Source organism: Artemia franciscana, unplaced genomic scaffold, assembly GCF_032884065.1.
Source record: "Artemia franciscana unplaced genomic scaffold, ASM3288406v1 PGA_scaffold_56, whole genome shotgun sequence".
In the NCBI taxonomy this organism is placed as follows: domain Eukaryota; kingdom Metazoa; phylum Arthropoda; class Branchiopoda; order Anostraca; family Artemiidae; genus Artemia; species Artemia franciscana.
In genome coordinates, this window is record NW_027062696.1 from 726443 (window position 1) to 753717 (window position 27275).

The 27275-nt window shown below is 34.9% G+C and overlaps 1 protein-coding gene across 6 annotated transcripts in view; it reads right to left on the reverse strand.

Annotated features, from left to right (window-relative positions):
- LOC136042014 (xylosyltransferase oxt-like) overlaps positions 1–24606 on the reverse strand; it is an 85091-nt gene extending 60485 nt beyond the window's left edge. For 2 of the 6 annotated variants that reach the window (XM_065726860.1, XM_065726855.1), the window contains exons 1-3: positions 20426–20558; positions 2779–2937; positions 89–420 (exon numbers count right to left, since the gene is read on the reverse strand). In XM_065726860.1, the coding sequence (XP_065582932.1) occupies positions 89–420; positions 2779–2898 (452 nt within the window). In that variant the 5' untranslated portion in view covers positions 2899–2937; positions 20426–20558. Of the gene's footprint in view, positions 1–88; positions 421–2778; positions 2938–11785; positions 11973–20425; positions 20559–24412 lie in introns of those variants that run through there. The other 4 variants (XM_065726861.1, XM_065726856.1, XM_065726858.1 and 1 more) reach the window with 4 other exon arrangements.
- Between the last annotated feature and the right edge of the window lie 2669 nt (positions 24607–27275).

Below are 27275 nucleotides of genomic sequence, written 5' to 3' on the forward strand. Positions count from 1 at the left end.
CTGAAGCTTTTTTGCGGAACTGCTTAAATCATGTCACTGTTGTGATGTGTTTTATTAGTACTTCATTTGAAGGAAATATCATACTTACTTTTGAACTCCTGCATAAGTTCTTCCTGCAAGAGTGCAATTATTGACACAACTTGTCACAGAATTATCTTCAAATGAGCTGTTGTATGGAAGAATATTTTCTGTTTTATTATGCATGAAACAACCAATGTATATGAAGGGTTTCTGTTGATCACCGGGACAGGTATTTGGCAGAATTGTCGGGATAAATTCTCCGCTTTCTAGAGAGCAGGCAAAGTCCACTATTTTCTGCTTGCAAGCACTCGTCCTTGCTCGTTCTAGAGCTGACTTTGCAACGTCGGATGTGATGTTGCATTTAAACTCTACTGGAAATTCTTCAAAAACATGATCAGGCTAAAAAAAAAAAAAAAGTAAAGACTATATCTTCAAAATTTTAATATTCAAAAAATTTAATATTTATAAAATAAATTTAAAAAAATTTATATTTATATTTTTCATATTTATCTATAATATAAATTATATAATATATTTATATTTTATTTATTTATATTTTAAAAATATCTTTTGTTATTAGTACAACAAGAAAGTAGGCACAACTTGAAGTGGAATTTTTGTTTTATCTGATTAAATGAAGCTTTAAAATGAATGTGAAAATCTCTTTCTACAATAAGAAGGGATGTATCACCCAGTAGAACCTTTATTTAGGCTTAGTCTAAATGAAGGAAGATGAGGGGTTAACTCTTACCCTACCTTCTTCATACCTATTCCTATATTTACCTAAAGGAAACTAAATTTTAACATCAAAATGCGGTTTTAATGAAATCTGGCTTCCTCCTGCACGTACAATGACCCGCTGCCCATCCTTCGTTATAGGTGATACGCATAATTTAATGAAACATAATTTAAATCACATCACAAAACATAATTTAATTAAAAATCTATTAACATACTACATTCAATCAACCATTAGGAAAAATGTATATAATAACGGTTTATCTCATTTCGACTACATGGATTTTCAGGAATGCTACCGTAAGGCATTACTTTTTCTGCAACTGGAAACCTCAACATGTAGTTCTTTTAATTTCTATCGAAATTATCTCACTTGTGATGCTTTAGAACTATTCGTTTGATTCGAACTCCCCTGGGGATATATACATACATATATGTATATATGTATATATGTGTATATATATATATATATATATATATATATATATATATATATATATATATATATATATATATATATATATATATATATATATATATATATATATATATATATATGTATATGTATATATATATTAGAACCTTGAAAAATCTTCAGTAGGGTTCATTGATATAATGAATGTATTGGTGCGATTTTCATCAAGATCGCTTGGTTTTTCGGGGGGATCAGGCAATTTTTTTCAGGTTCGTAGCTTTTGATGGGTAATATTAAACTTGAATAATTTGTAAATTTGGAATCAGCTTAAACAACCAATTCTTTTGATGCATTAATTGTTATAAAAATTCCTTTTTTTTCGTTCAGGTTGAGTCAACCAAGTTTTGTACTTAAAAAAGTTTCTACTTTTTTTTTACAACGTTTTTCCATATTTCGCCAAGCTTAGAACGCTCCCAGTCTCAAATCCGGTCCCTCTTTGAAACTACATTGTTTTGCCATGGATGTTGTTAGTACTAACTAATGATATTGTCATTAATTGACTTTGGTAAGCACGAATGTTGTTACTAAAGCTTCCACCCTGCCTACTTGAAGCATAACGCAAAGCCATTCAATTTTAGAGTTTAATTTTTTTTAAAGCTACTGCAACAATGTTATTGGCACCCATGTGCTCTTCTATTCATTTAGGATCCTGACAGTAAATTATTTGAAAAAATTTATTGAAGAAAAAAACAAACATCTTCATAAAAAGAATTTGTGGACCTAAGGTTCTAATATCTCTGCAGAAAATATTTTCTTTTTTCCCTGCATGGATGGTCGGGTGATTTCATCTAGTTGGAATAAACCGAAGCTGAAATACTAGCCAGTCTTGAAGATTGGGGGTCATTGAAATCTGAATGAAAATTTAAAATGAATCAGTACAATCTTACCTCAAAGTAAAGCCAATTCCAAACAGGAAGAAAAAAAAGCCCTGTCATGGTTCCTCAATACAATGTGTCATAAAACAATATTTTCAGGTGAATTACTCTTGACATTGTTTTGGAAAAGGATGAATACAACACCAAGGGACTGAGCAAATATTAAAGCAATTAGGATAAATGCAATTTAAAGATGATATTCTTTACCTGATAGAGGCCATTCTTTAAAAAAAATGTCTCCTCCACTCTCGACCAATAATACACAAACAAAGGCTTGCATATATTCTGAATTTGAGAAGTGTTAGTTCAAACTTTTATAACAACTGTTTCAACGTAAAAAGTTTGGTTGTCACGGTAAATGAAATTTTTTTGTAACTAAAGTAGTTACAGTTTCGTAAACGAAATTTTAAAGTGAGTGAAGACATTTTTAGTAGTTAATAATTGTTTCTCAAGATGTCAAAGTAAACACTCCCCTAGTTGTATGTTGTGAACGCTCCCCAACCCCGTCTCCTTTGCATTACTTAGGGATTGTGATGAGGTTGGTTGAAAACTTGAAGTTTGTCGCTAGATCAATTTTTAAAAATAAATCCGCAGTATACCACTACTTCCTATTTAATTTATTTACCTAAATTAACAGAAATAGAAAAATGAAACCAAAAGGATACATACTTTGGCTTTAAAATGTTTCGTCGGAAGATCAGATATGGGTTTGATGTCTACGGTCCACTTCCTAAGTAGCAGGCAGATGAATACCACTGCAAGTTCATGGATTATTGGAGTTCGACCCATGTCCAAGTTCTTTTGAAATCATTGAAAATTGTTACCACCCTGGAAAAAAAATAGAACAAAGTTTGGAAGTGGGTTCTGCTAAGGTCTACTATTTAGAGAGCTGATTATGATTATCTCGATGAAAAGAAAGCAGACAACGTCGTGCCGAAGAACAAAGAGAACAGCTAATATCCTCTTTCTGAAGATATGTTTTAAGGCTCCGTGGAGTTCTCCCACGGGTGTTTATCCACTGAATGTACTTGTAGAGTCACGCCTTGTTTAAAGGCATTCTCAAAAGAACAGGTTGTAGATAAATCATTTCAATATCATAGGCAGCATAATAGCAAACACTATGTGAAGAGCAATTTGGCTTTATTGTTTTATTTTTGTTTATTTTTTTTTCACCTGACCACTTTGTATGGAAGGAGTCATCGCTCAAAACTCGGAGTGACTAAATTTCTTTGAAATTAAATTTTCAAGCAGCCTTTTTTTGAGTCAAAAGTGATTGGACGGCAATCAGCCTCCTACCACGTCTTTTCCTAGCTTCCTTTTCTCTTTATCACCCAAAGACATCCGAGACAAAGATTGGAGTATCACCATTTTTTTCAAAATAGTGGAAATGTCTAGTAGCTATGCATGTGGAGATGACGAGAGCCCCAATAGATCCTGGCACAAAATTTGTATATAGCAAGATGCTAATTATTGACAATCAATTTCTTTAAGAATTGTCCTTCTTTCATCAGCTCAAACACCCTCAAATGTCAGTTAGTACTATGAAATTACTAGGTAAGACCACCTCGGGTAACTTAAATGGAATTGCCACATCAATGATATTTTAAAACGCACAGATGCATCATTTTCCCTCCTCAAACATCTTTAAAAATTACAAAGGCCTAAATCACAGGATTTGAGAATTTTCCTGTCATTATTTTACCCAGTAATTGAATACACCTGTCCTGTTTGGTATCTCCAATGAATCGTCAGATACAATAGAGGCAGTCAAAAACAGTCCATCGGAATTACCTTCAATGACCGTAAAGGTCATTAAACGTCACAGGAGTAGCGTTCACGTCTTTGTAGATACTGCCGGGTAAGTTTGGTTCCTGCATGTCATCAGGGATGCGGCTTGGTTTATGGCTATACTGTTCACGTCACCATTGCTTTGGAGAGTTGGTGCTGGTTACATAGTTTGTCGAAGTACTCCATCCAGCAAAAAGATCTTTTTTGTACGGGCATTATTACTCCTGTGATTAAAATGGGGAAAACACAGCAGAATGTATATCTTACCGTCCTATAACTGTTTGACCTATCCATTATAAGCTAATGGAAATGCTGGTCATTGACGATTCTTCAAGTAAATGTAGTACTCCAAATAATCAGATGGCATAATGAGACGGCAATTAGTTTACCATTTGTTTGCAGAAGATACCTGCTCTATGTGGTCAGAATATGGGAGAACATGCGGCTGCCCTCAAGGAAAGAAATTAGGTGCTCTTTTATTTCTTGCCACCATAAACCCCAACCTTGAAGAATTTGAAGAGCGTTTCAAGTTTCTTGATGAATTGTCTGCACTTCTCAAGTAAATAGTCAGAAATGCAGTAGCAAAGCAGCAGTCTGACCCAACTTTCTTCTCAGACATCATCAACCAGTGTAAGTCGAATAGTCTACAAGTGAATGAATAGAAATCAAAGGTTTTACGATTTAATCCACTCAAGTGAGATATCCCAATCACAGATATTCCATTTCCAATTGTTTCCTCTGCAGTAGTCCTAGGCGTAACTGCTCGCTTAAGCTACATGTAAACAATGTTGTGCACAAAGGTCACTACTCAATCGAGAGTTTAACAAGAATGCGCAGGTTAGGCTTCTCTAATTGTCCGCTCCTGCTGGCGTATACAACCTACATAAGGCCTATCCTCGAGTATTGCTGTACCGTTTAGGGTACCCAATCTCAGAACACAGCTCACATGGCAGCTGAACTAGAAAATGTCCAAAAACACGCTACTAAGATAATACTCGGACCTAGTTTCAGCAAATACGAAAGCGCTCTTGAATTTGCCTACCTTATTCAATCGAAGACATGAGCTAATAATGAAATTTGGGAAATCACTATTAACAAACGAGAAGCACCGATCCATACTTCCACCATCCGCATCAGTCAGCAGACCCACTAGAAATTACAAAAAATTAGAACCAGTCAAATGCCGTACGAACAGATTCACAAACTCCTTTGTACCATATTTTCTAAGTGCATTTAACAGATGAATTGAAATTTGAGCCATATTTTGAAAGTGTAGCTAACAAGTGACCATTTTGTGATTGTAAAAGTAGCGTAATTAGCATTCCTTTTTGAGTTTTAAGATAGTTATTTCATTAGACGAATACGAATAAGTAGCCAGTCTGAATGAAAAATGGCGTTAGTTGCGAGCACGTCCATTATACTCTTGCTTACATGCTCGTAGAAGCTAATGAGATGAACAAGCATGATATTCGCAGGGTACTTGAATCTAGACCACACATTCAGCTATTACGTCTATGTGCGTTTCAAATTTACCCCCTGTCTTGTGATTAAATGTACACCCTGAATTGTATAGGCCTAGCCTATATGCATAGAATATGTCATGCTTCTCTCTTTTTTGTTCAAATTGATTTAACGGTTTATCAAAACAAAAGAAAATCCATTACATACATAAGATTCAGGACACATATTTGACTATTAAGGGGTGGGGTGTGAGGGGACAGGGGTTGGGTAAAAAAAATTGAGACGCAAACGAATGTTATTTTTGGCTTAGGATGAAATCTCATTTGTCAGTTAATCTACAAACTTACCAAACGAATCATTCTGTTTTTTTCCATTATTGTTCCCAATTTTAATTCATTTCAAATTGCCTAGTATGTTTTATCCAAACATAAACAACAGCTCACATTAAACTGGGCATCTTCGAGTCTACACATCATAGCCGGTTTCTAACAGAATAAAGAACAGAAACAACAACAAACAAATATATTATTGGGGTTAAAGGTACTTATCTGTTAGCCAGTATACGCGCAAGAATTTGGATCTATAAAAACCGACAATAGCTGGTATAGCCATATTGTTGCTATATTTTAGTATATATTTTGTTGGTATTTTGGTTATATTAGGTTACATTTTGTATACAACCCCGCTATACTAAACCTCTCCCCTCCTAATGTGCAAATATACAGTAAGGAGCGACCCGGCTCAATAGTAACCGTAACCCCTAAAAAACAGAATTCTGATACCAACAGTTACATCGAAAGAATTGCATTTTAATGCTGATTCTAAATATATTAAATTAAAAAAAAAGTTTTTTAAATGAAAGTAAGAAGCGACAGAAATTAATCCGTATATGAAAGGAGCTTTTCCTCCTCAACGGCCTGCTCTTTACGCTAAAGTTTTTTTTTTTTTACCGTTTTGAGAAGTAGAGTTAAGAGAAAGAGTCCAACTTTTATGGCCTGGTACAAGGAGAAAGAAGAAGACACCAATGAGCCCTAGATATAGCCAGGGTCGAATATACTTGAAATTCTGGGGACGGTGTGTGTGTGAGAGAGATTACCAAGTTGTTCAGTGCCATGGCTGCCTTATTGACACATTTTGTGTCAAAATGACACAATTTGATGTTGCGTGACACAATGACACATTCAGACGAAATGATGACACAATCGACGAAAATGACACATTTTTCAATAAAAAATTATACATTTTTGTCATCCTAGTCGTGATTTTTAAATGGTAATAAAAGAAAAGCAAATTTTCAATTTTCTACCTCCAGAAAAGCTACAAATTAATGGAAGGGAATAGCGCTGCCTAACGGTGGCAGTAGTGCACAAACAGTGCAGAATACAGGACAGATGCCATAACCGTATTTAAAATTTAAACCACAGGAAAAAAACAGCCATAGGCGGAAATTTCAAATCAAAATCCACGCTGAATATATGAACTTAATTGGCTTCTTGATTGAGTATTTGATGTAGCCAACTGGTACGTACTTAATAGTAAAAATTAAACAGCATGCAGTTTATCAAAGCTGTGTGCATAAGCAGCAGCTCCCATTTTTAGGAGTGCAGGAGGGGTATCCAACCTCGGACAAGATTACAAATTTCAAGAGATGTCTTTCCTTCAGAATAATCCATCTGGCCTAAAAAGGCACCAAAAAATATGACAAATTACTAGATTGAAGCTGGTTGAATGGCTTACATATTGAGTTAATAAAAAGCTTAGCCAATAAAGCCGATTACGTAAAGAGCCGATTACGATCATATGAAAAGTCTATTTTCAATTTGCTGTCGGAATTGATTGTCCCTAAAACTTTTATAAATGTGAAATTGCCTCGTTGGCCGCCCAGACACAAATTCATAGTGTGTAACATTCATTTAATCGAATTTTTCTATTTCTTTCATGACGTCACAAAAAGGTCATGATCCCAAGATAATAGGATTAGGTTAAGTTTACTCCTTTTTGAACTGATTTGGAAAAGATTACATATTCAAAACTCTAAATAAAGATTTGACAATTAAATATGATACCACTTGTAGCAAAACAATTTGACACATTTTGTGACACATTATGGAATCTGAGATGACACAAAAAGCACATTTTCGGAAAAAATATGACATTCTCCTTAAAAAAAAAAATTGGCAGCCCTATTCATTGCACTTCAGATTTGCTAGCAACTGGATTACCCCAAATAGGGGTAACAAAACAGTAGAATCTGTGGTGGTGGGGGACTGCGTTCGCGTGGAGTGCAGTTGCTATGATAATGTTTTAAAACTCACTAGACCGTCTCTGGGCTTATTATTCCTAATGTTCACAAATGTAGCCTAGACAGCAACGTCATTTAACTTTAGTCAAGCTTCGCATAGAACGATGGGAAATATCCACCGTTCTTTGCTGCAAACTTTTAAAAAATTATATTCACAATTATTTATACTCTAAGGTTCGTAATGTTTTCTATCAACTTTATATGAAACTGTCCAAACTAATTGCTATTTATCTATCAGCATACAGTAGTTGTTTTGTAAGTAATGCGGGTCGCAAAAATTATTATTATTATTTTTTATTTACAAGGAAGTATTAATTATAAGCTTAAAATTGGTATTGCATCGTAGTTTAATGGAAATAAAGCTAAATATAATTTTTATTTTAAAATTGATTCCTCAGCGAGGGACTAGAGACTCACTAGAATGGAATTGGAGAATAGACGATCAGTAATTGCTGACACGTAAACATTGCTAAAAAATTCAATTTGACTAGTGCTAGTAGCAAAATAGCTAAGTAAAACAGTTTTGATTGATGGATGTGTATCTATTAATTACGAACGCAAAGTTGGTTAAATTGTGGGATAATAATGAAACTAGATTATAAAACTCAAAAAGAAAAAACGCGCCACATTTCAATTAATCTATATATATATAAATAAGTTGTCTGTCTGTGTGTCTGTCTGTGGATCAGGTGACGTCATGTTTCTGTGTTGACTGACGTCATGAAATTAGTTGTCGTCATTTTTGCTTTGACGGTGACGTCATTCAAGATATTTAAGACATATGTTCACGTAGAAATCTATTAATGTTTAAGTTTACAATGACTGATGAACTTACCATGGCAAAAGCCGATGAAGATGCTCAAAGAGTCTATGCCAAAAAACTTGCTGCTGATAGAAAAAGTCAGAAAAGAAAGCGTGCCGAGGAATCAAAAGAACAGCAAGGAAACAGGCTTGAGGCTGATAGAGAAAGAAAGAACAGAAAGCGTGCCGAGGAATCAAAAGAACAGCAAGGAAACAGGCTTGAGGCTGATAGAGAAAGAAAGAACAGAAAGCGTGCCGAGGAATCAAAAGAACAGCAAGGAAACAGGCTTGAGGCTGATAGAGAAAAAAAGAACAGAAAGCGTGCCGAGGAACTACCAGAGCAACGCGGAAGCAGACTTGCTGCTAAAAGAGAAAGTGAAAAAAGAAGGCGTGCCGAGGAATTACAAGAACAGCAAGAAATCAGGATTGCTGCTGATAGAGAAAGTAAGAAAAGAAAGCGTGCCGAGGAATCACAAGAACAGCAAGAAATGAGGGTTGCTGCTGATAGAGAAAGTAAGAAAAGAAAGCGTGCCGAGGAATCAGAGCAACCTGAAAGTTATCGCCTGGCATTCAGGTACAACCCAGTCGATGATTATAGCTTGAGTAGATGTGTTCAAATCGGGACAATGTCTAAAATTTGTCCCTATTGCAAGGCCTTGAAATTCAATGGTGAAACAATGGGAATGTGTTGCGACTCAGGAAAAGTTAAACTTCCTCTATTGGCTGCACCACCAGAGCCATTGAAGACGAATGAATGCTTGCCTGAAAAATTCTAATTTATGGGCACACGTAAAAATATTAAAATTAACTACAAATATGCGTGTCCGATTGCAAAACGATGACTCTGGTCAAACATTTTCAGATCAATTGCTGACAATTGGAAACGGAAAGATCCCAGTAGACTCAATTTCAGGACGTATACAACTACCTGCTGATTTCTGTAATTTAGTGACGTCCAAAAATGAATTGATTGAAAAAGTATTTCCGAATATTCTAAAAAATTATAAAAATAATAAATGGCTAAGTGAAAGAGCGATTCTCGCAGCCAAAAATATAGCCGTCCACGAAATCAACAATATTGTTTTGACCAAGATTCGAGACCAGGCAGTCTTTTACAAGTCAGTCGACACAGTTTTGGAACCAAATGAAGCGGTTAATTATCCATCTGAATTTTTAAATTCCATAGATCTTTCAGGGTTTCCAACACACGTGCTACAACTAAAAATAGGCGTACCAATAATACTTTTAAGAAATATAAACCCACCAAAGCTTTGCAATGGCGCTCGACTTGCCGTAAAAAAACAATGGAAAACCTAATAGAGGCCACAATCTTGACAGGGCCTTTTGAGGGTGAGGCTGTTCTTATTCCTCGCATTCCCATGATTCCAACGGATCTGCCTTTTCAATTTAAAAGATTGCAATTCCCAATTCGATTAGCATTTGCACTCACCATTAACAAAGCTCAAGGTCAATCATTAGAAAAATGTGGTATAGATCTTAATACTGATTGTTTTTCCCATGGACAATTGTACGTTGTATGTTCGAGGGTCGGTAAACCTGACAATCTATTTATATGCAGCGACAATTGGAAAGCGAAGAATGTTGTATATTCGCAAGTTTTACGCAGTTAATTTGTATTGTATCTATCTATCTATCTATCTATATAAAAACGAGTTGTGAGTATGCATGTTTGTTTGTTTGTAAAAAGAGCGTTTGCATATGATGTCATTATTAGTACATACGGCTTTGTATATGCAGAGACAATGGGAAAGCCAAGAATGTTGTATATTCGCAATTTTTACGTAGTTTAACTCCTGCAGACGAAATGAATGCTTGCCTAAAAAATTCTAATTTATGGGCACACGTAAAAATATTAAAATTAACTACAAATATGCGTGTCCGATTGCAAAACGATGACTCTGGTCAAACAGTAGACTCAATTTCAGGACGTATACAACTACCTGCTGATTTCTGTAATTTAGTGACGTCCAAAAATGAATTGATTGAAAAAGTATTTCCGAATATTCGAAAAAATTATAAAAATAATAAATGGCTAAGTGAAAGAGCGATTCTCGCACCCAAAAATATAGACGTCCACGAAATCAACAATATTGTTTTGACCAAGATTCGAGACCAGGCAGTCCTTTACAAGTCAGTCGACACAGTTTTGGAACCAAATGAAGCGGTTAATTATCCATCTGAATTTTTAAATTCCATAGATCCTTCAGGGTTTCCACCACACGTGCTACAACTAAAAATAGGCGTACCAATAATACTTTTAAGAAATATCAACCCACCAAAGCTTTGCAATGGCACGCGACTTGCCGTAAAAAAAAACAATGGAAAACCTAATAGAGGCCACAATCTTGACAGGGCCTTATGAGGGTGAGGCTGTTCTTATTCCTCGCATTCCCATGATTCCAACGGATCTGCTTTTTCAATTTAAAAGATTGCAATTCCCAATTCGATTAGTATTTGCAATCACCATTAACAAAGCTCAAGGTCAATCATTAGAAAAATGTGGTATAGATCTTAATACTGATTGTTTTTCCCATGGACAATTGTACGTTGCATGTTCGAGGGTCGGTAAACCTGACAATCTATTTATATGCAGCGACAATTGGACAGCGAAGAATGTTGTATATTCGCAAGTTTTACGCAGTTAATTTGTATTGTATCTATCTATCTATCTATCTATATAAAAACGAGTTGTGTGGATGCATGTTTGTTTGTTTGTAAAAAGAGCGTTTGCATATGACGTCATTATTAGTACATACGGCTTTGTATATGCACAGACAATGGGAAAGCCAAGAATGTTGTTTATTCGCAATTTTTACGTAGTTTGAAACACATATATAAATCTATCTATATTCACAGGTGGGACACAGGGACACAACTACAATGGCGCATAACTAATATGGCGCGTAACGACTTACACGCGCGGGGGGGGCTTGGGGGGGCGCGAAGCGCCCCACCAAATAGTTGCTGGGGTGGCGCGAAGCGCCACCCCAACAGCTAGTCCTTTATATATATGAAGGCCTGTCAGTGATTTTTGTTTGGGATGGGGGGAGAGGATGGAGGAAGGCACAATACACGTCTTCAAGCGTATACAATTTTGCCAATGTGCAATTTTTACGACTCAGAAACAAATTTTAGAGGAGAGGGAAGATGAAAACCATAGAGCCTCCCTCCTCTGGATACAGGCTTGAAGGGTCTAAGTATCATAGAAAGCAAAATGATGATTATACACAATTATAGTCTAAAACTCCTCAAGAATTGGCGACTATCGAGGTTTTTACAGCTGAAAAAATGCGACATGCTCACCTAGAGGTGTAAAAGTGATGGCTAGCCGGTAGAGATGGTTGGTCTGCTGGGTTGGGGAATCCTTCGTCTGAGAGGTAAGGGTTCAATTCCCGGCCAGGCCGGTTATTTGGTTTGGGACAGGGTCAGTGGCGTCACTCTCTAAGCTCAGCCAAAGTCGGCGCAGCTCTCAATGGGTACCTGGAGAAATCTGGGAAAGATAAGAAGAAATAGTGTGTAAAAGCACAGGTTGGCTCGCTCCCAACCCCCATTACACTTCCTGGCTGAAGGGACACAAAAGAGAATTCAGCACCGTCAGTTTAGATTTTGAGGGTTTAGTGCCGTATGCTTACCAACTTTAGAGATGTATAAAGCTTTATTAACATAATAGCAAGTGCCATATCAAGTGCCCTGGCACTGCCCGGTATATACAGAAAAAACTACCAAATAGCAAGGATTAAGTACACATTGGAACCTAATGTATAGATAAGATAAGATTTATTCATCACGAAACACACATACAATATTTCATTTTACTATTTCTCCAAAGGCTCTTTGGCATGTAAAAAAGGGGAAAATGAACGAGCCACTTACTCAAAAAAAAAAAAAAAATCACTTACTCACAGAGAAGAGCAAAAAGGAGAAGAAAGGAAAATATAAATAAAATAAAAAACTATAGAAAACAAAACTAAATAGACTAATAGATTGAATAGACTAAATTAATTATGTAGATCTGTAGATAAAATAGACTCCAATGAAATAATAAGGAAATATATATGCATACATACACGCATATACGCATATAAAAATAGATAAAATAATTTCTAAGAAGCCAATGAATTTTTAATAATTTTTTTGAACAAACCGAATGAGTGGCACCTTCGAGCTGATTCGGGCAACTTATTCCATACAATATAACTCGCAATTAAAGGATTAAAGTCTGACCTTACACAAGGAGTAAAAGGAACTTGAATATGATTTTCGGTATTGCGAAGCTTATAATTATTCTGATCAGAGGTGAAAGATGGCTGAACACTTAGGGGACGGGAGAGGTCACCATGAAGCTGAGAAAAAGTAAAATATGCAAATGAAAGAATATACAGTGACTCGAGATCAAGTAATGGGATAACTCTTGAACGGTTAGTTTCCTTAATGAGGTTTCTAGCTTCATTATAAACCTTAGAAAGGGGTTTTAACAGTGAAGGAAAGGTTGACATCCATACTATTGGACAGTAGGAAACGTAAGATCGGATCAAGGAGTGAAAAAGGATTTCCAAAATTGATCCAGGGAAAATATGTTTGAGTTTCCTTAAAATACCGAGACTTCTGCATATCTTCATTTTAATCAAATCAATGTAACGCTTGAAAGACAAGTTTTCATCAACAAGAATGCCCAAAAAACGAACATATCTATCTTTAGATCTGTGAATTATCCCATTTGGCTGATAAATTTCTGATAACTTGGGATAAATCTGAGAAACATGCGAAAATATCAAAAAATTGGATTTTGAAAAGTTTAGGGTAAGAAAATTAGCATTAAGCCATGAAATTACTCTCTCAAACAAGTATTCCTAGTTTAATCGAAGCTCGGATTCACAGTTCCCCGAAGTGCCGAGTGTGCTATCATCAGCAAAACAAACAAGGACATCAAAAGATGGCGAACTATAGCTGGCACTATGGGCAAGGGAAGGTTATAAAGGTATAAAGGTATTTATATAGTATAAATTTATAGGATCCTTTTATAGGAGCAATCTTTCATATCAAAGGTAGATTAAGAATATATTGCAACCTGTTGTATAGGACACTTTTTTGGGAACAATCCACGTATCAAAGATAGATTAACATTGTGATGTCAAATTGTGATGTCAATTATTTTATAATAAAAAATTATTTACTTTGTTTTAAAATTCACAACGAAAAACGCAATAATAATTAAGTCAAAAAATTAAGTTAAATAATTTCGCCCTCTAATCACTTTTTATTCTTACAAAGGTCACTAGAAGCTTTAATTTCCAATCAAATGAAGCCACAAACAACAAAAATAAGAAGAACAATTGGGATGTTTTTTCGACAGACAGTGCAGACCTAATTAAAATGAATATTTTGGCACTTTGTCCATGGGCCGTCCACATTATTGGGGGGCAAGGGCCTCCGAAAAAAATGAAGCCCCTGATTACTACTGCTGCTTCTGCTACTATGCCTACTTAAGACTACAACTATTTGCAACTTCAAACACTTACCTAAGACAGGTAGTGAAACAGACTACATGCGGCTGTAATTGCTGTTAGCCCACTGTTCTCACAGAATGCCACTCGTTGCATTCCTTAGTGATTTTGTTGTATGTTGATTTGACACATATTCATGATGCGAGAAATTGCTGTTTACTTTATAAAAACAGGTATTTGCGTCATATTTAGGTAACAAATTCCCAAATTATTTCGTTATAAAATGTGCTTAAAACGAAAGAGGGAACAGAATGTTCCTGAGGTAATGAACCTCATAAATAATTAATTAAAAATCTATCTATAGACAAACAAATTATAAACTAGGGGTCGGCAGCCTAAGACCCGTGGGCCACAGAGATATCATTTACTGAGAAAATCATTTAGTGATTTTAGGTGACTCGCCGTAGTTCCAAATAATGGAATGAATAAAAATAACTTACAAGAGATAAGAGACATGAAAAAACTAAAACGGGGTATTTTGAAGCTCACAATTTTTTAGTCTGATGGCTTAGAAAATAAGCCAGGGGGGAGGCACTGGATTTAATATTTTTATTTGAAATGTTTCATTTCTGGAAAAAAGCTTCTTTAAAATACTTAACATAAATTGTTTACATATGGAGGAGATGTTTAAAAAAATATATATATATATATATATATATATATATATATATATATATATATATATATATATATATATATATATATATATATATATATATATATATATATATATATATATATATATATATATATATATATATATATATATATATATATATATATATATATATATATATATGTATACATATATATATATATATATATATATATATATATATATATATATATATATATATATATATATATATATATATATATATATATATATATATATATATATATATATATATATATATATATATATGCTAAACATACAAACAGCCATATAAGTAATAAAGTTAAATTTAAAAAGAAACAAGTTCTAACTGAAATTCAAATTCAGGGGAGCATGTGCCCCCTTAGATTTTCAAACACACTGTTTTTTAGGTATTTTAATTGAAAAGAAATGTTTTTTAGTATTTCCATCGAATAAAATAGAAAAAAGTAGATATTTGCCCTCGTGATAATTATTAAAAAACACCCCCCCCCCCAAAAAAAAAAAAATCGCAAATGGTGGGGAAGGAGAAGGCTTGCCTTGTATCATAAAAAAATAACGAAAAAAAGGATCATCTTTGTTTCTTTAGATTTCAAGTCAAAATCCCTCCAGGATACTATAACACAGTACTTAAAGCTAGACTGCACCATTAGACTAATTTCTTAGACCGCAATGGCTCACCCCTTATAATTGAAATGAATTACACTGATATTCAACTGATAGGTAAAATTTTTAGTTAAGAAGAGAATAAAGTAACAAAAATAAATGCCCGAATGCTGTATATCCCGTCTGGAAGCCGGGATGTAAATATTTGTGGATTTGCAAATATTTTTTTTGTCCATTTGTGCGAGTTAGCCTTTATTTATATACAAATATAAGTATATATATATATATATATATATATATATATATATATATATATATATATATATATATATATATATATATATATATATATATATATATATATTAAATAAAAAAAAACTAATTTTTTTAGCTGAAAGTTAGGAGCGACATTAATACTTAAAACGAACAGAAATTACTCCGTATATGAAATGGGTTGTCCCCTCCCCAATCCCTTGCTCTTTACGCTAAAGCTTTTAATTGTTTTAAAAAGTAGAATTGTGGCAAAGAGTCAAACTTTAGCGTAAAGAGCGAGGAATTGCCGAGGGGACAACCCATTTCATATAAGGAGTAATTTCTGTTCGTTTTAAGTTTTAATGTCGCTCCTTACTTTCAGCTAAAAAAATAGTTTTTTTTTAATTTTTGAACGTTTTTGAATTAATGCATGTTTGGTTTTGGCTCTCCGCACATAAATTATTAAAATGAAATTTGTATATTAATTCTTTTTTTGGCTAAATGGCTTTCTCTTAGTTTTGATCAGACGATTTTGAGAAATAAGGGATGGAGAAGGAGGCCTAGTTCCCCTCCAATTTTTCGGTTACTTAAAAAGTCAACTAGAACTTTTAATTTTTAACGAACGTTTTTATTAGTAAAAAATATACGTAACTTAAGAATTAACTTACGTAACAAACTTTCATAACCTTACATTTTTATTATGTATACGAGGGGGTTTGTACCCTCGTTAATACCTCGCTCTTTATACTAAATCGTAAGTTTTGTCCCAATTCTTTAAGAATGACCCCTGAATCAGAAAGGCCGTAGAATAAATAGTTGAAATTACTAAAAATACTTTAGCAAAAACAGCAAGGTATTTATCTCCTCCTAAATACCTCACTCTTTATGCTAAAGTATTTTTAGAACCCCTCATATGCGTAATAATCTCTGTTCATTTTAAGTTTCAATGCTACTTCTTCCTTTCATTTGAAAAAAGTTTTCATGTTTATTTTTCATTGTTTTCTTATAGTAATGCTAGAGAATCCTTCGCCCTTTTCATTGAATTTTTCTTCCCCCCCATGACAGATTCCTTCAAGGAAAGATCCTCCAACATAGCCCCCTCTCATAAGCCCCACCCCCAAACAAAATAAAATTCCCCTGAAAATGTCTGTACACTTCCCAATAACCATCACTATATGTAAACACTGGTCAAAGTTTGTAACTTGCAGCCCCTCCCCCAGGGATTGTGAGGGAGTAAGTCATCCCCGAAGACATAGTTATTAAGGTTTTTGACTATGTGGAACAAAATGGCTATCTCAAAATTTTGATCCGTTGACTTTGGGAAAAAAATGAGCGTGGGAGGGGGCCTAGATTCCCTCCAATTTTTTTGGTCACTTAAAAAGGGCACTAGAACTTTTCATTTCCGTTAGAATGAGCCCTCTTGCGACATTCTAGGACCATTTGGTCGATACGATGACCCCTGAAAAAAAAAAAAAAAAAAAAAAAAAAAAAAAAAAAAACGCACCCGAGATTTGTCTTCTGGCAAAAAATATAAAATTCCACATTTTTTAGATAGGAGCTTGAAACTTCTATAGTAGGGTTCTCTGATACGCTGAATCTGATGGTGTCATTTAGGGGGTGTTTCCCCCTATTTTCCTAAATAAGGCAAATTTTCTCAGGCTCGTAACTTTTGATACGTAAGACTAAACTTGATGAAACTTATATATTAAAAATCAACATTAAAACGCGATTCTGTTGATGTAGCTATTGATAGGCTATCAAAATTCAATTTTTTTGAGTTTTGGTTACTATTGAGCCGGGTCGCTCCTTCCTACAGTTCGTTACCACGAACTGTTTGATAAGTTTCATCAAGTTTAGTCTTACCCATCAAAAGTTACGAGCCTGAGAAAACTTGCCTTATTTAGGAAAATAGGGGAAAACACCCCCTGAAAAATCATAGAATTCTAACGAAAATCACACCATCAAATTTAACGTATCAGGGAATCCTACTGTAGAAGTTGCAAGCTCCTACCTATAAAAAAGGGGAATTTTGTGTTTTTTGCCAGAAGACAGATCACGGATGCGTGTTTATTTGTTTTTTTTTCCAGGGGTTGTCGTATCAACCATGTGGTCCTAGAATGTCATGGGAGGGCTCATTCTAACGGAAATTAAAAGTTCTGGTGGCCTTCTTAAGTCACCAAAAAATTGGAGGGCATCTAGGCCTCCTCCCATGTTTTTCTTTCCCCAAAGTCACCGTAACAAAATTCTGAGATGGCCATTTTATTCAACATAGTCGAAAAACCTAATAACTCTGTCTTTAGGGGCGAATTACTCCCCCACAGTCCCCAGGAAGGCGTTACGTGGGGGGATACTTCCAAGGAGGAATTTGTCTTGAAGGAAGAGAATTTCCATTAAGGGGGCACAGGATTTCCTAGCATTATTTAACAAAAAACGATGAAAAAATAAATATGAAAAAGTTTTTTCAACTGAAAGTAAGGAGCAGCATTAAAACTTAAAACAAACAGAAATGATCACGCATATGAGGGTTCACCTCCTCTTAAAACCTTGCTCTTTACGCTAAAGTGTTTTTAGTAATCTCAACTATTTATTCTACGGTCTTTGTAATTCAGGGGTCATTCTTAAGGAATTGAAACAAAATTTAAGCTTTAGTGTAAAGAGCGAGGTATTGACGAGGGGGCGAACCCCCTTATATACGTAATAAAAATATACGAATATAAGTTCGTTGCGTGGGTTAATTTACCCACGCGAAATTACGCATAATTACGCATAGTTTTTACTAATAAAAACGTTCGTAAAAAATAAAAGTTCTAGTTGCCTTTCTAAGTTAAAAAAAATTGGAGGGCAACTAAGCCTTCCCCCCCAATCGTCCAATCAAAACTATGGGAAACCCATGTAGCCGAAACAAAAATTAATTTGCAAATTTCATTTTAATTATTCTTTTGCGGAGAGCAAAAATCAAAACATGTATTAATTCAAAAACGTCCAGAAATTAATTTAGAAAACAAGTTTTTTTTAACTGAAAGTAAGGAACGACATTAAAACTTAAAACGAACAGAAATTACTCCGTATATGAAAGGGGCTGTTCCCTCCTCAACGCACGCCCCACTCTTTACGCTAAAGTTTTTTACTGTTTAAAAAGCAGAGTTGGAAGAAAGTCAAACGTTAGCGTAAAGAGCGGGGCGTTGAGGAGGGAACAGCCTCTTTCATATACTGAGTAATTTCTGTTCGTTTTAAGTTTTAATGTCGCTCCTTACTTTCAGTTAAAAAGACTTGTTTTTTTAAACTAATCTCCCGAGCGTCTCAGTTATTTTAACCCTGTACCTGTACATCCAAATTCTCGAGTTTGTACTGGCAAACAGATAAGTGCGGTGCTTTATTTGGGTCCATCAGAGGACTAGGGAAGAGGGGGTGCATTGTCAGGATAACGACTATTATATTGAAAAGGACATAAAACACATAATCTAATGGCCATATGTAGTTTATTCTGTTTCTGTGTGCAGACTAGGGTTACATATAGAACCATCAAAAGTGGAGGGTGTTGTTAATGATCACAAACACGAGTTTAACCATAAATAAAGCACAAATTTGTCAAACTAAAAATGCTTCTCTTTTGTTTTAGCATGTCTCTTTCTGGAGAGCCGTTACTCTGTGTATTGACCAATTAGGGATAGCTTCAGGCAGGTGCGAGGGAAAGTTTTTTCTAGGGGACATAAATAAAACAAAATAATTTTGTTTGGCGGTTCTCAAAAGAAGTGCCGGTAAAATTCCAGTTTAGATACTTTTCGCTGTCTTGGAAAGGGAAAATTTATATTTTAGTTTTATTTTAGGAAAATAAAACGTTCACAGATGGGCCTACAGACTAAAGTATGTCCTGGGAAGGTATTTAGAAGTACCTTCCACCACTTCTTCTCCCTCTAGAGGGCAGTGACCTTTGATGACCTTTAAAATATGTGTTATGAAAATGAAACCTTGCAAAACATGTCTTCTGCTTAAATGAAACACAAAAAACTGTTTTTAGCTTTTCAACTTTGCTCAATCCTAACTTATGAGGTTTCAAAGATCTGCAAATATATTTCCTAACTTTAGAAGAAAAAAAACTATTGAAATGGCTCAATTCTACTCAAATAACAGGAGTCGCATTTTCAGAACTAAAACCAGAGAAAAAGGAACTGATAACTGAAAATTAAGGCAAAATGTTGCATTGTAAAAATTTGGGTAAACATATGACTTTCCATATTATTGACTTACCAATAAAGGGAACATACCACTCGATTCCTTTTTTATGCTCTTTACGAATATAATAATCGCTTATATCGCAAATTCGAACTTAAGCACCATCTGACCTAATCTAACCTAGCCTTATTACAAATAATTTTGGCACTGAGAAAATGTAGTTTAATTTTGTCTAAAACGACCGAGAAAACGGTACTGAGAAAACGTAGTATTATTTTGTCCGGAAACGACTGATAACTCACACTTTAATTAAAAATTCGTCATTTTTTCGAGCTCAAAAAGTGCTTGAATATGATTTTTGCGATAGAAGCGATTATTTTATTCGCAAAGTGCATAAAAAAGGTATTGATTGGCATGTTCACTGTATTGGTAAGTCAATAATATGGACAGTCCTATATTTACCAAAATTTTAATTGGTAAATTTTTAAAGTAGGCAAATTTTTGAGACTTAGAAATCATAAGAGAGTTAAAATGGAAACTTGGCAATACCTTATTAGGTTTTAGCCCCGGATTCATTGTTGAAAGTTTCATTTTTCTAGCCTAATCCCTTTCTGAGATAGCAAAAAGTAGCTAAACTAGAATTTTACCAAAGTGGCCAAAAGTAACTTTGAGCCCCGCCCCCTCCTTTGAACATCCCCGGGTAGCTCATGAACAGCTTTAAATATAGCCTAATACAGCTAAATCCTGATCTACCTTAGTATCCCACACACATATTCCAATATTATATTTTGGTGATACTCAAACAGCACTGCATGTTAAATTAAACTGATGGTTACGTTGAACCATTTGGATTATGAAAACAGGTTTTTAACTAAAGTTTGATTGTAAGGACGAAGCTCCAGAATTTTTTAAAGTTGACCGACCACTTAAGAAAAAAAAAAGAAAAAAAAGATCTACCAAATATTTGGAGGAAATTTTGCGTAGGCTAAGTTTTCAAATAAATGTTGATTTGTAAATCAGGGTGGATATCATCTTTTGAACAATTTCAGGACAAAAAATTTTGAAATGCAAGCAGAATCCAGATGTTAAGATCTAAAATGACGTGTTTTGGCCGCGCAGGATACAATATATTAAGTGCTTAACCTTAACCCCCAACCACCCCTGTATGTTAAATATTTCATTAAAATAAAGCTACATCGTAGTTTTTCTCACACAAAATAAGGATATTATAACCGATTGCGAAAGGCAAACCGGTTTTTTGTCAGATCTTAGATAGCAAAATCAAGTGTGTCCCACCTAATTAACAAGTACCTTGTTATTCATACGGAACAAAACAAAAAAGTGAAGTTAGGTTAATCCTAATGAAATATACCAAAATATGATGAAAGTATAATACTTTAAAAATAAATTATGGTACCTGCAGCAAAGAATTATGGAAACCAAGCCGCGCAGAACCCATTACATTAAAAACCAAACCTAGCCTCTAACTACCTCCATATATTATATATTTGGTACTTGTTCATCATAAAGAACACACTATTCAATGCACAAATATTTAACAAAAATATTTAATAAATAGAGGTGGTTAGGATTTAACTTTACGTTAAGTATTTAATACTTTGCGCTCTGCGTTGCCTGCTTTCCATAATTCTTTGCCGTAGTTTCCATAATTTTGTGTCTAAAGTATTATATTTTCATCATATTTCGGTATATTTCATTCGGAATAAACAAACTTCACGTCTTTGGTGTGTTCCGTATAATTAACAATTAACCCAACCGAGTTTGCGATCTAAGACGGAACGTCCTTTTGCCACCGACTCGAGTCTGAATTGGCTAATGGCCCGCTTTCTTGAGGACGAGAGGTAGACAAAAATCATCTGTCTGCGTAAGGCTGTGCCTGCGGACTTGATTCATTGAGCCATAATATCGTTTACTTTTGTCCTAATCCCGGCAGTTTTTCGATGAGCCAGACAAAGTGTTCTCGTTGAAGTTTGCTTTCAGACTGAAATACAGCTCGACAAAAACCAAACACAGCTAAACCAAATAGTAAAACTGCAGTAAAATGTCTTTGCTTCGATCCATTTTGTCAAAGAAAACAAAAGGGTGAGAGTAGGATCATTTAATTACTTTTGAAAAAATTCCTGCTTCCTTGCTTACAGCCTTAAATTTGTCCCCAAAAAATGTTTTACACATTTTGACCAATAGTCCACATAGCGCTGGAACCAATCTCCTGATTCTCTCCCTTTTGGCGGGGAGTACAATATGTGGTTGGAGGCGAGTCATTCGACGCTTCCCCTGTCTCCCCAGATTTGTCCAGATATTCATTTGGAGCTGGGTCGACTCTGGTTGATTTTATATAATTACACCGCCTACCACTCTCAAACCAAATCATCAGTAACAGAAGGACTCGAACCACCGCCCTTACGGATACAGAATTTCAAGTCTGTCGTGCAAACTACTCGGCTACTATGGCTCAATACGCTCGATACGATTGTCCACAAGCGTAGTCGGAATTTTGCCTGGGGTAAAAAATGCAAAAGGGTAGGGGTGCTGCCAGAGGCGTTACTAGCAAAAATATTTGAGCGTGGAACAATGGATTTTACCGACTAGCTCGATATTGCTGTTAAATTCTATAATAAAAAACAAAACAAAAAAAAACCTTCTTTCACTGACTTTACGTCATTCATGAATTAGATCATTTCAGAAAGACCTTTTTTCACTGATTTTCTGTCACTTATTTCCATCAGCCCATGTACCCTATTCAAAAAAAGAGCCGGTAAAATAGTGGCACTTCGCGCCCCCATTATACGGACGAGCTGAAAACATTAACAAGGCCTCCCTTTCCCTCCCCTGCGTGACGCCCCTGGATGTTGTTACGCATGCTGTACCCATTTGCTTTAAAAAAAGCTGTTGAAAATCGTTACATATCTCTCTTCATGGATATGTGGGTAGAAAACAATATTAAGAGTGTCTATTTATTTTATATTTATCTTTGATGCTCATTATAGTAATAACAAAAGTGGCGAAAGAAATCTAACGGCGATAGGGATGATTTAAAAAAAAATCGCAAACATGGTTTTGATGTCTGAGGCAATTGATTCAATAATTCTATAATTCCTTTCAAACAGTTCGTGGTAACAAACTGTAGTAAAGAGCGACCCGGCTCAATAGTAACCAAAACTCTAAAAATGTAGATATCCATGATGTAGATATAAATATGATGTAGATATCAATGATGTAGATATTAATAGCTACATCAAAAGAATCGCATTTTAATGCTGATTTTAAATATATATGCTTAATCAAGTTTAGTCTTACCCATCAAAAGTTACGAGCGTGAGAAAATTTGTCTTATTTTAGATAATAGGAGGAAACAACCTTTAAAAGTCATAGAATCTTAACGACAATTACAACTCCCATCTACAAAAATGTGGAATTTTGTATTTTTTGCCAGAAGGCAGATGACGGATGCGTGTTTATTTGTTTGTTTTTTTATTTTTTTCCCCAGGGGTGATCGTATTGACCCAGTGGTCCTAGAGTCTTGCAAGAGGGCTCATTCTAACGGAAATGAAAAGTTCTAGTGGCCTTTTTAAGTGACCAAAAAATTGGAGGGCACCTAGGCCCCCTCCCACGCTAATTATTTTCCCAAAATCACCAAATCAAAATTCCGAGATAGCCATTTTATTCAGCGTAGTCAAAAAACCTTATAACTATTTCTTTGGGGACGACTTACTCCCCCAGAGTCCCTGTGGGTGGGGCCCAAGTTACCAACTTTGACCAGTGCTTACATATAGTAATGGTTATTTGGAAGTGTACAGACGTTTTCAGGGGGATTTTTAGGTTGTGGGGGGGGGGTGATAAGAAGAGGATATGTTGGGGGAACTTTCCTTGGAGGATTTTGTCATGAGGGAAGAAAATTTTCATGAAAAGAGCGCAGGATTTTCTGGTATTATTAAAAAAAAAACAATGAAAAAATAAATATGAAAAAGTATTTTCAACTGAAAGTAAGGAGAAGCATTAAAACTTAAACCGAACAGAAATTATTTCGCATATGATGGGCTCACTTCCTTCTAATACCTCGCTCTTTACGCTAAAGTATTTCTAGTAATTTCAACTATTTATTCTACGGCTTTTGTGATTCAGGGGTCATTCTTAAGAAATTGGGACAAAATTTAAGCTTAGTGTAAAGAGCGAGGTACTGACGAGGGGATGGCCCCCTTCATATACGTAATAAAAACATAAGAATACAGAAGTTCGTTACGTAATCTAATTTGTAAGTTACGTATATCTTTTACTAATAAAAACATTCGTAAAAAATTAAAAGCTCTAGTTGCCATTTTAATAACCAAAAAATCGGAGGGCAACAAGGCCTCCTCTCCCGCTCCTTTTTTCTCAAACTTATTCAATCAAAACTATGAGAAAGCCATTTAGCCAAAAAAAAAAAAATATGCAAATTTCGTTTTAATTATTTATTTGCGGAGAGCCAAAATCAAAACATGCATTGATTCAAAAACGTTCAGAAATTAAATAAGAAAAAACAAGTGGTTTTTTCTGAAAGTAAGGAGCGACATTAAAACTTAAAACGAACAGAAATTACTTCGTATATGAAAAGTTTTTTACTGTTTTAAAAAGTAAAGTTAAGAGAAATTTTATACCTTTAAACCAGAAAATATTAGTTTTGTCTCGGTGGGAAACTACATTGTAGCTATATTTTACTTAAATATTTAGTTGGTATTTTACCTTAAATTATCTTAAATCGCATTGTCCAGCGAAATAAGGATTAAATCCTGTAGAATCACAGGTTAATGATGACGATGGTTGGACGTCTCAAAGGCATCCCACTCAGTTCGCCACGGCTTTTATGACCATTCTCCATCAACGGCTCTTTTAAAGGCAGCAGTACTGAGGTTAGTGACCACTTCTTCGGTGAGAGAATTCCACAAGCTCACTATTCTGTAAGTGAAGAAGTTATTGCGTAGTCTAGTGGCAGCTCTCTTCTGATATAGTTTCCGACTATGCCCTCAGGTTCTGGCAGACTGGTCAAGTTGAAATAGCTTATTTAATGGAGTTATAATTTAGGAGCTTATGCGTCATAATAATATCACCCCTTTTACATCTGTAGACAAGAGTGAGGAGTTTCAGTTTCTTCAGACGGGATGAGTAATTTAAGTATTTTCATCCCTCAATTGTTTTCGTAGCCCGTCTCTGAACTGTTTCTAACTTCTGCTGGTCACCTCTGTTGAGGGGGCTAGCAACACACATGCCAAACTCCAAATTAGGCCTGACTAATGTCTTATATAATTTACTCATCACCATAGGTGACCTACTAGTGATTGTTCTTTTTATAATGCCAAGGGTTTGGAGTGCTTTGGCTAAAGCTGTCTGTGTGTGTATAGTGAATTTTAATTCTTTATCGAATATGACCCCCAAGTCTCTCTCCACTTCAGAGGAGATAATGGTCTGTCTCGATCCATCCATCCCTAACATATGATAAGGGCATTTCTCATTTTTCTTTCCAAAGTGGATGTGCTAGTGGCCCTCCAATTCTTGTTCAATTAAAGGGGAACTAAAAATTTAATTTCCGTTGGAATGAGCTCTTTCCCGATTTTCTAAGACCTTTGGTTCAATAAGATCGCCCCTGGAAAAAAAGTAATAAACACGGATCCTTGATCTTTCATCTGGCAAAAAATACGAAATTCTGCTTTTTTGCAGATAGGACCTTCAAACCTCTACTACAGGGGTTCTCTGAATGCAGAATCTGATGGTGCAACTTTTATTAAGATTCTTTTACGTTTGGAAGGTGTTTCCCCCTTTTTTCGAAAAATCACACAAATTATCTCAAGCTTGTAGCTTTTGATGGGTAACATTAAACTTAAATGAATATCGTATATTTAGATTCAGCATCAAAAGTCAATTTTTTGATATATTTATCCCAATTTTTTTGATTACTATTTGAGTTTCGGTTACTATTGTGCTGAGTTGCTCCTTACTTACCCACTTACAGTTCGTCACCACGAACTGTTTGATTCTGCTGTGCTTAACATAAAATACACATGCCCGCTTTGTGTCTGTGTCTCTTTTTATCACATCCTCTGATTCAATTGAACAATGAGCCATTGAGTTAATTAATCTTATTCCTGTGCGGAGTTGCCGTTCTCCAAAGATTCACAGATGCTAACCACTAAAACGTACCTTCATCAAAAGATCTATTCATCAATATTTTATTATTCTTTAACAGACAAGTTATATTTCGATTAAGTGTTACTAAGGTTAATATCAAAATAGAAAGTTATCTTATAAGGTACGAAAGATAGCTCCAATAAAATTCATTTTTGTCCAGTCACCCAAAAGCTTATTATCAAGATAATTTTTTTCCCTGAACATATGGCAGTATTATTCCTCATTATTAACAATCGAATTAAAGCCGTAAAAGGGCGAGGCCGAATAATACTTGTGTAATTAATGTAAATCCACGCGTTTTGTTGTTCTTTCGTGCAAATTCAACCACGTCTCAAAAGATGCGTTTTGGCAACTAAAAAGAAGCTAAGTCATGAAATATGGACTAAATTGATGAATCCTTGTGTAAATATCTGGAGGGCAATTCAAATATCAATGAACTCTTAGGAACATGAGGGCAGTGACGAAGATCACAGATAATTTGTTTATCACAATTTCTTCATCTTATATTTTTGAAATGGGGTTATGGTGTGAAAATTTTTTGTGATGAATATTTGTGATACCTGTTGAATCATTTATTTAAAAACATTGCTGTATATCTTTCAGATTTAATTTGTGTAGGCTTATGTAGTTCTGTTTTGATTGCGCTCCTGTCATTGTAATTAAAAATAAAAATACACAAATTTTATTGCGTAAAGGGGGATTTTTCTTCTCATTCTTTCCTTAACACAGATTAGGTCACGTATCTATATCAATGCTTCTAAGGGACCATAAATATCATTTTGCAATTCTAAGCGCCAGCTGACAGTCTCAAAGACAAAGGGCCGATTAGCAAATTTTCCCATTACTCTCTTCCAAAGCAGTCTTGGCAAACATTGATAAAGGATCTTAAATATGTCAACAGTTTGAAAAGGTTTGAGTGGCTAGTATAGACAATGAAAATGGATAATCTTTTACTAATTTATAACAAACGCTGTCTATCCAGTATACATACAGTATAATGCATCCTATGTCGGCAAAGATTTCAATCAAGGTGGTTAGCAAAAAGTGAACTTCCCAAAATGTCAAATTATTCAATGATACTTCTTTTAAGCAAGCTAAACCGTGATTAATGTTTTCCAAGCAGGTGTGCTAGAATTTTTGTATCCACTGCTTTTTCCTGAACTTTAAAAACGAAATTCGGTACTTGTATTTTATAGCCACCACGCTTAAGAAATGAAGTTAGGTTAATCATAATGAAATATACAAAAATATGATGAAAATATAATAGTTTAATGACAAAATTATGGAAACTTCAACAAAGAATTATGGAAGGGGGCTGCCTAGACCGTATTATATTATAATACGATATAACCTGAGCTCCGAGTCGTCAGTAATGAGCGTCTCATGGTCAATAATAAACAAAAGGTCTATTAGGGTTGGGTTC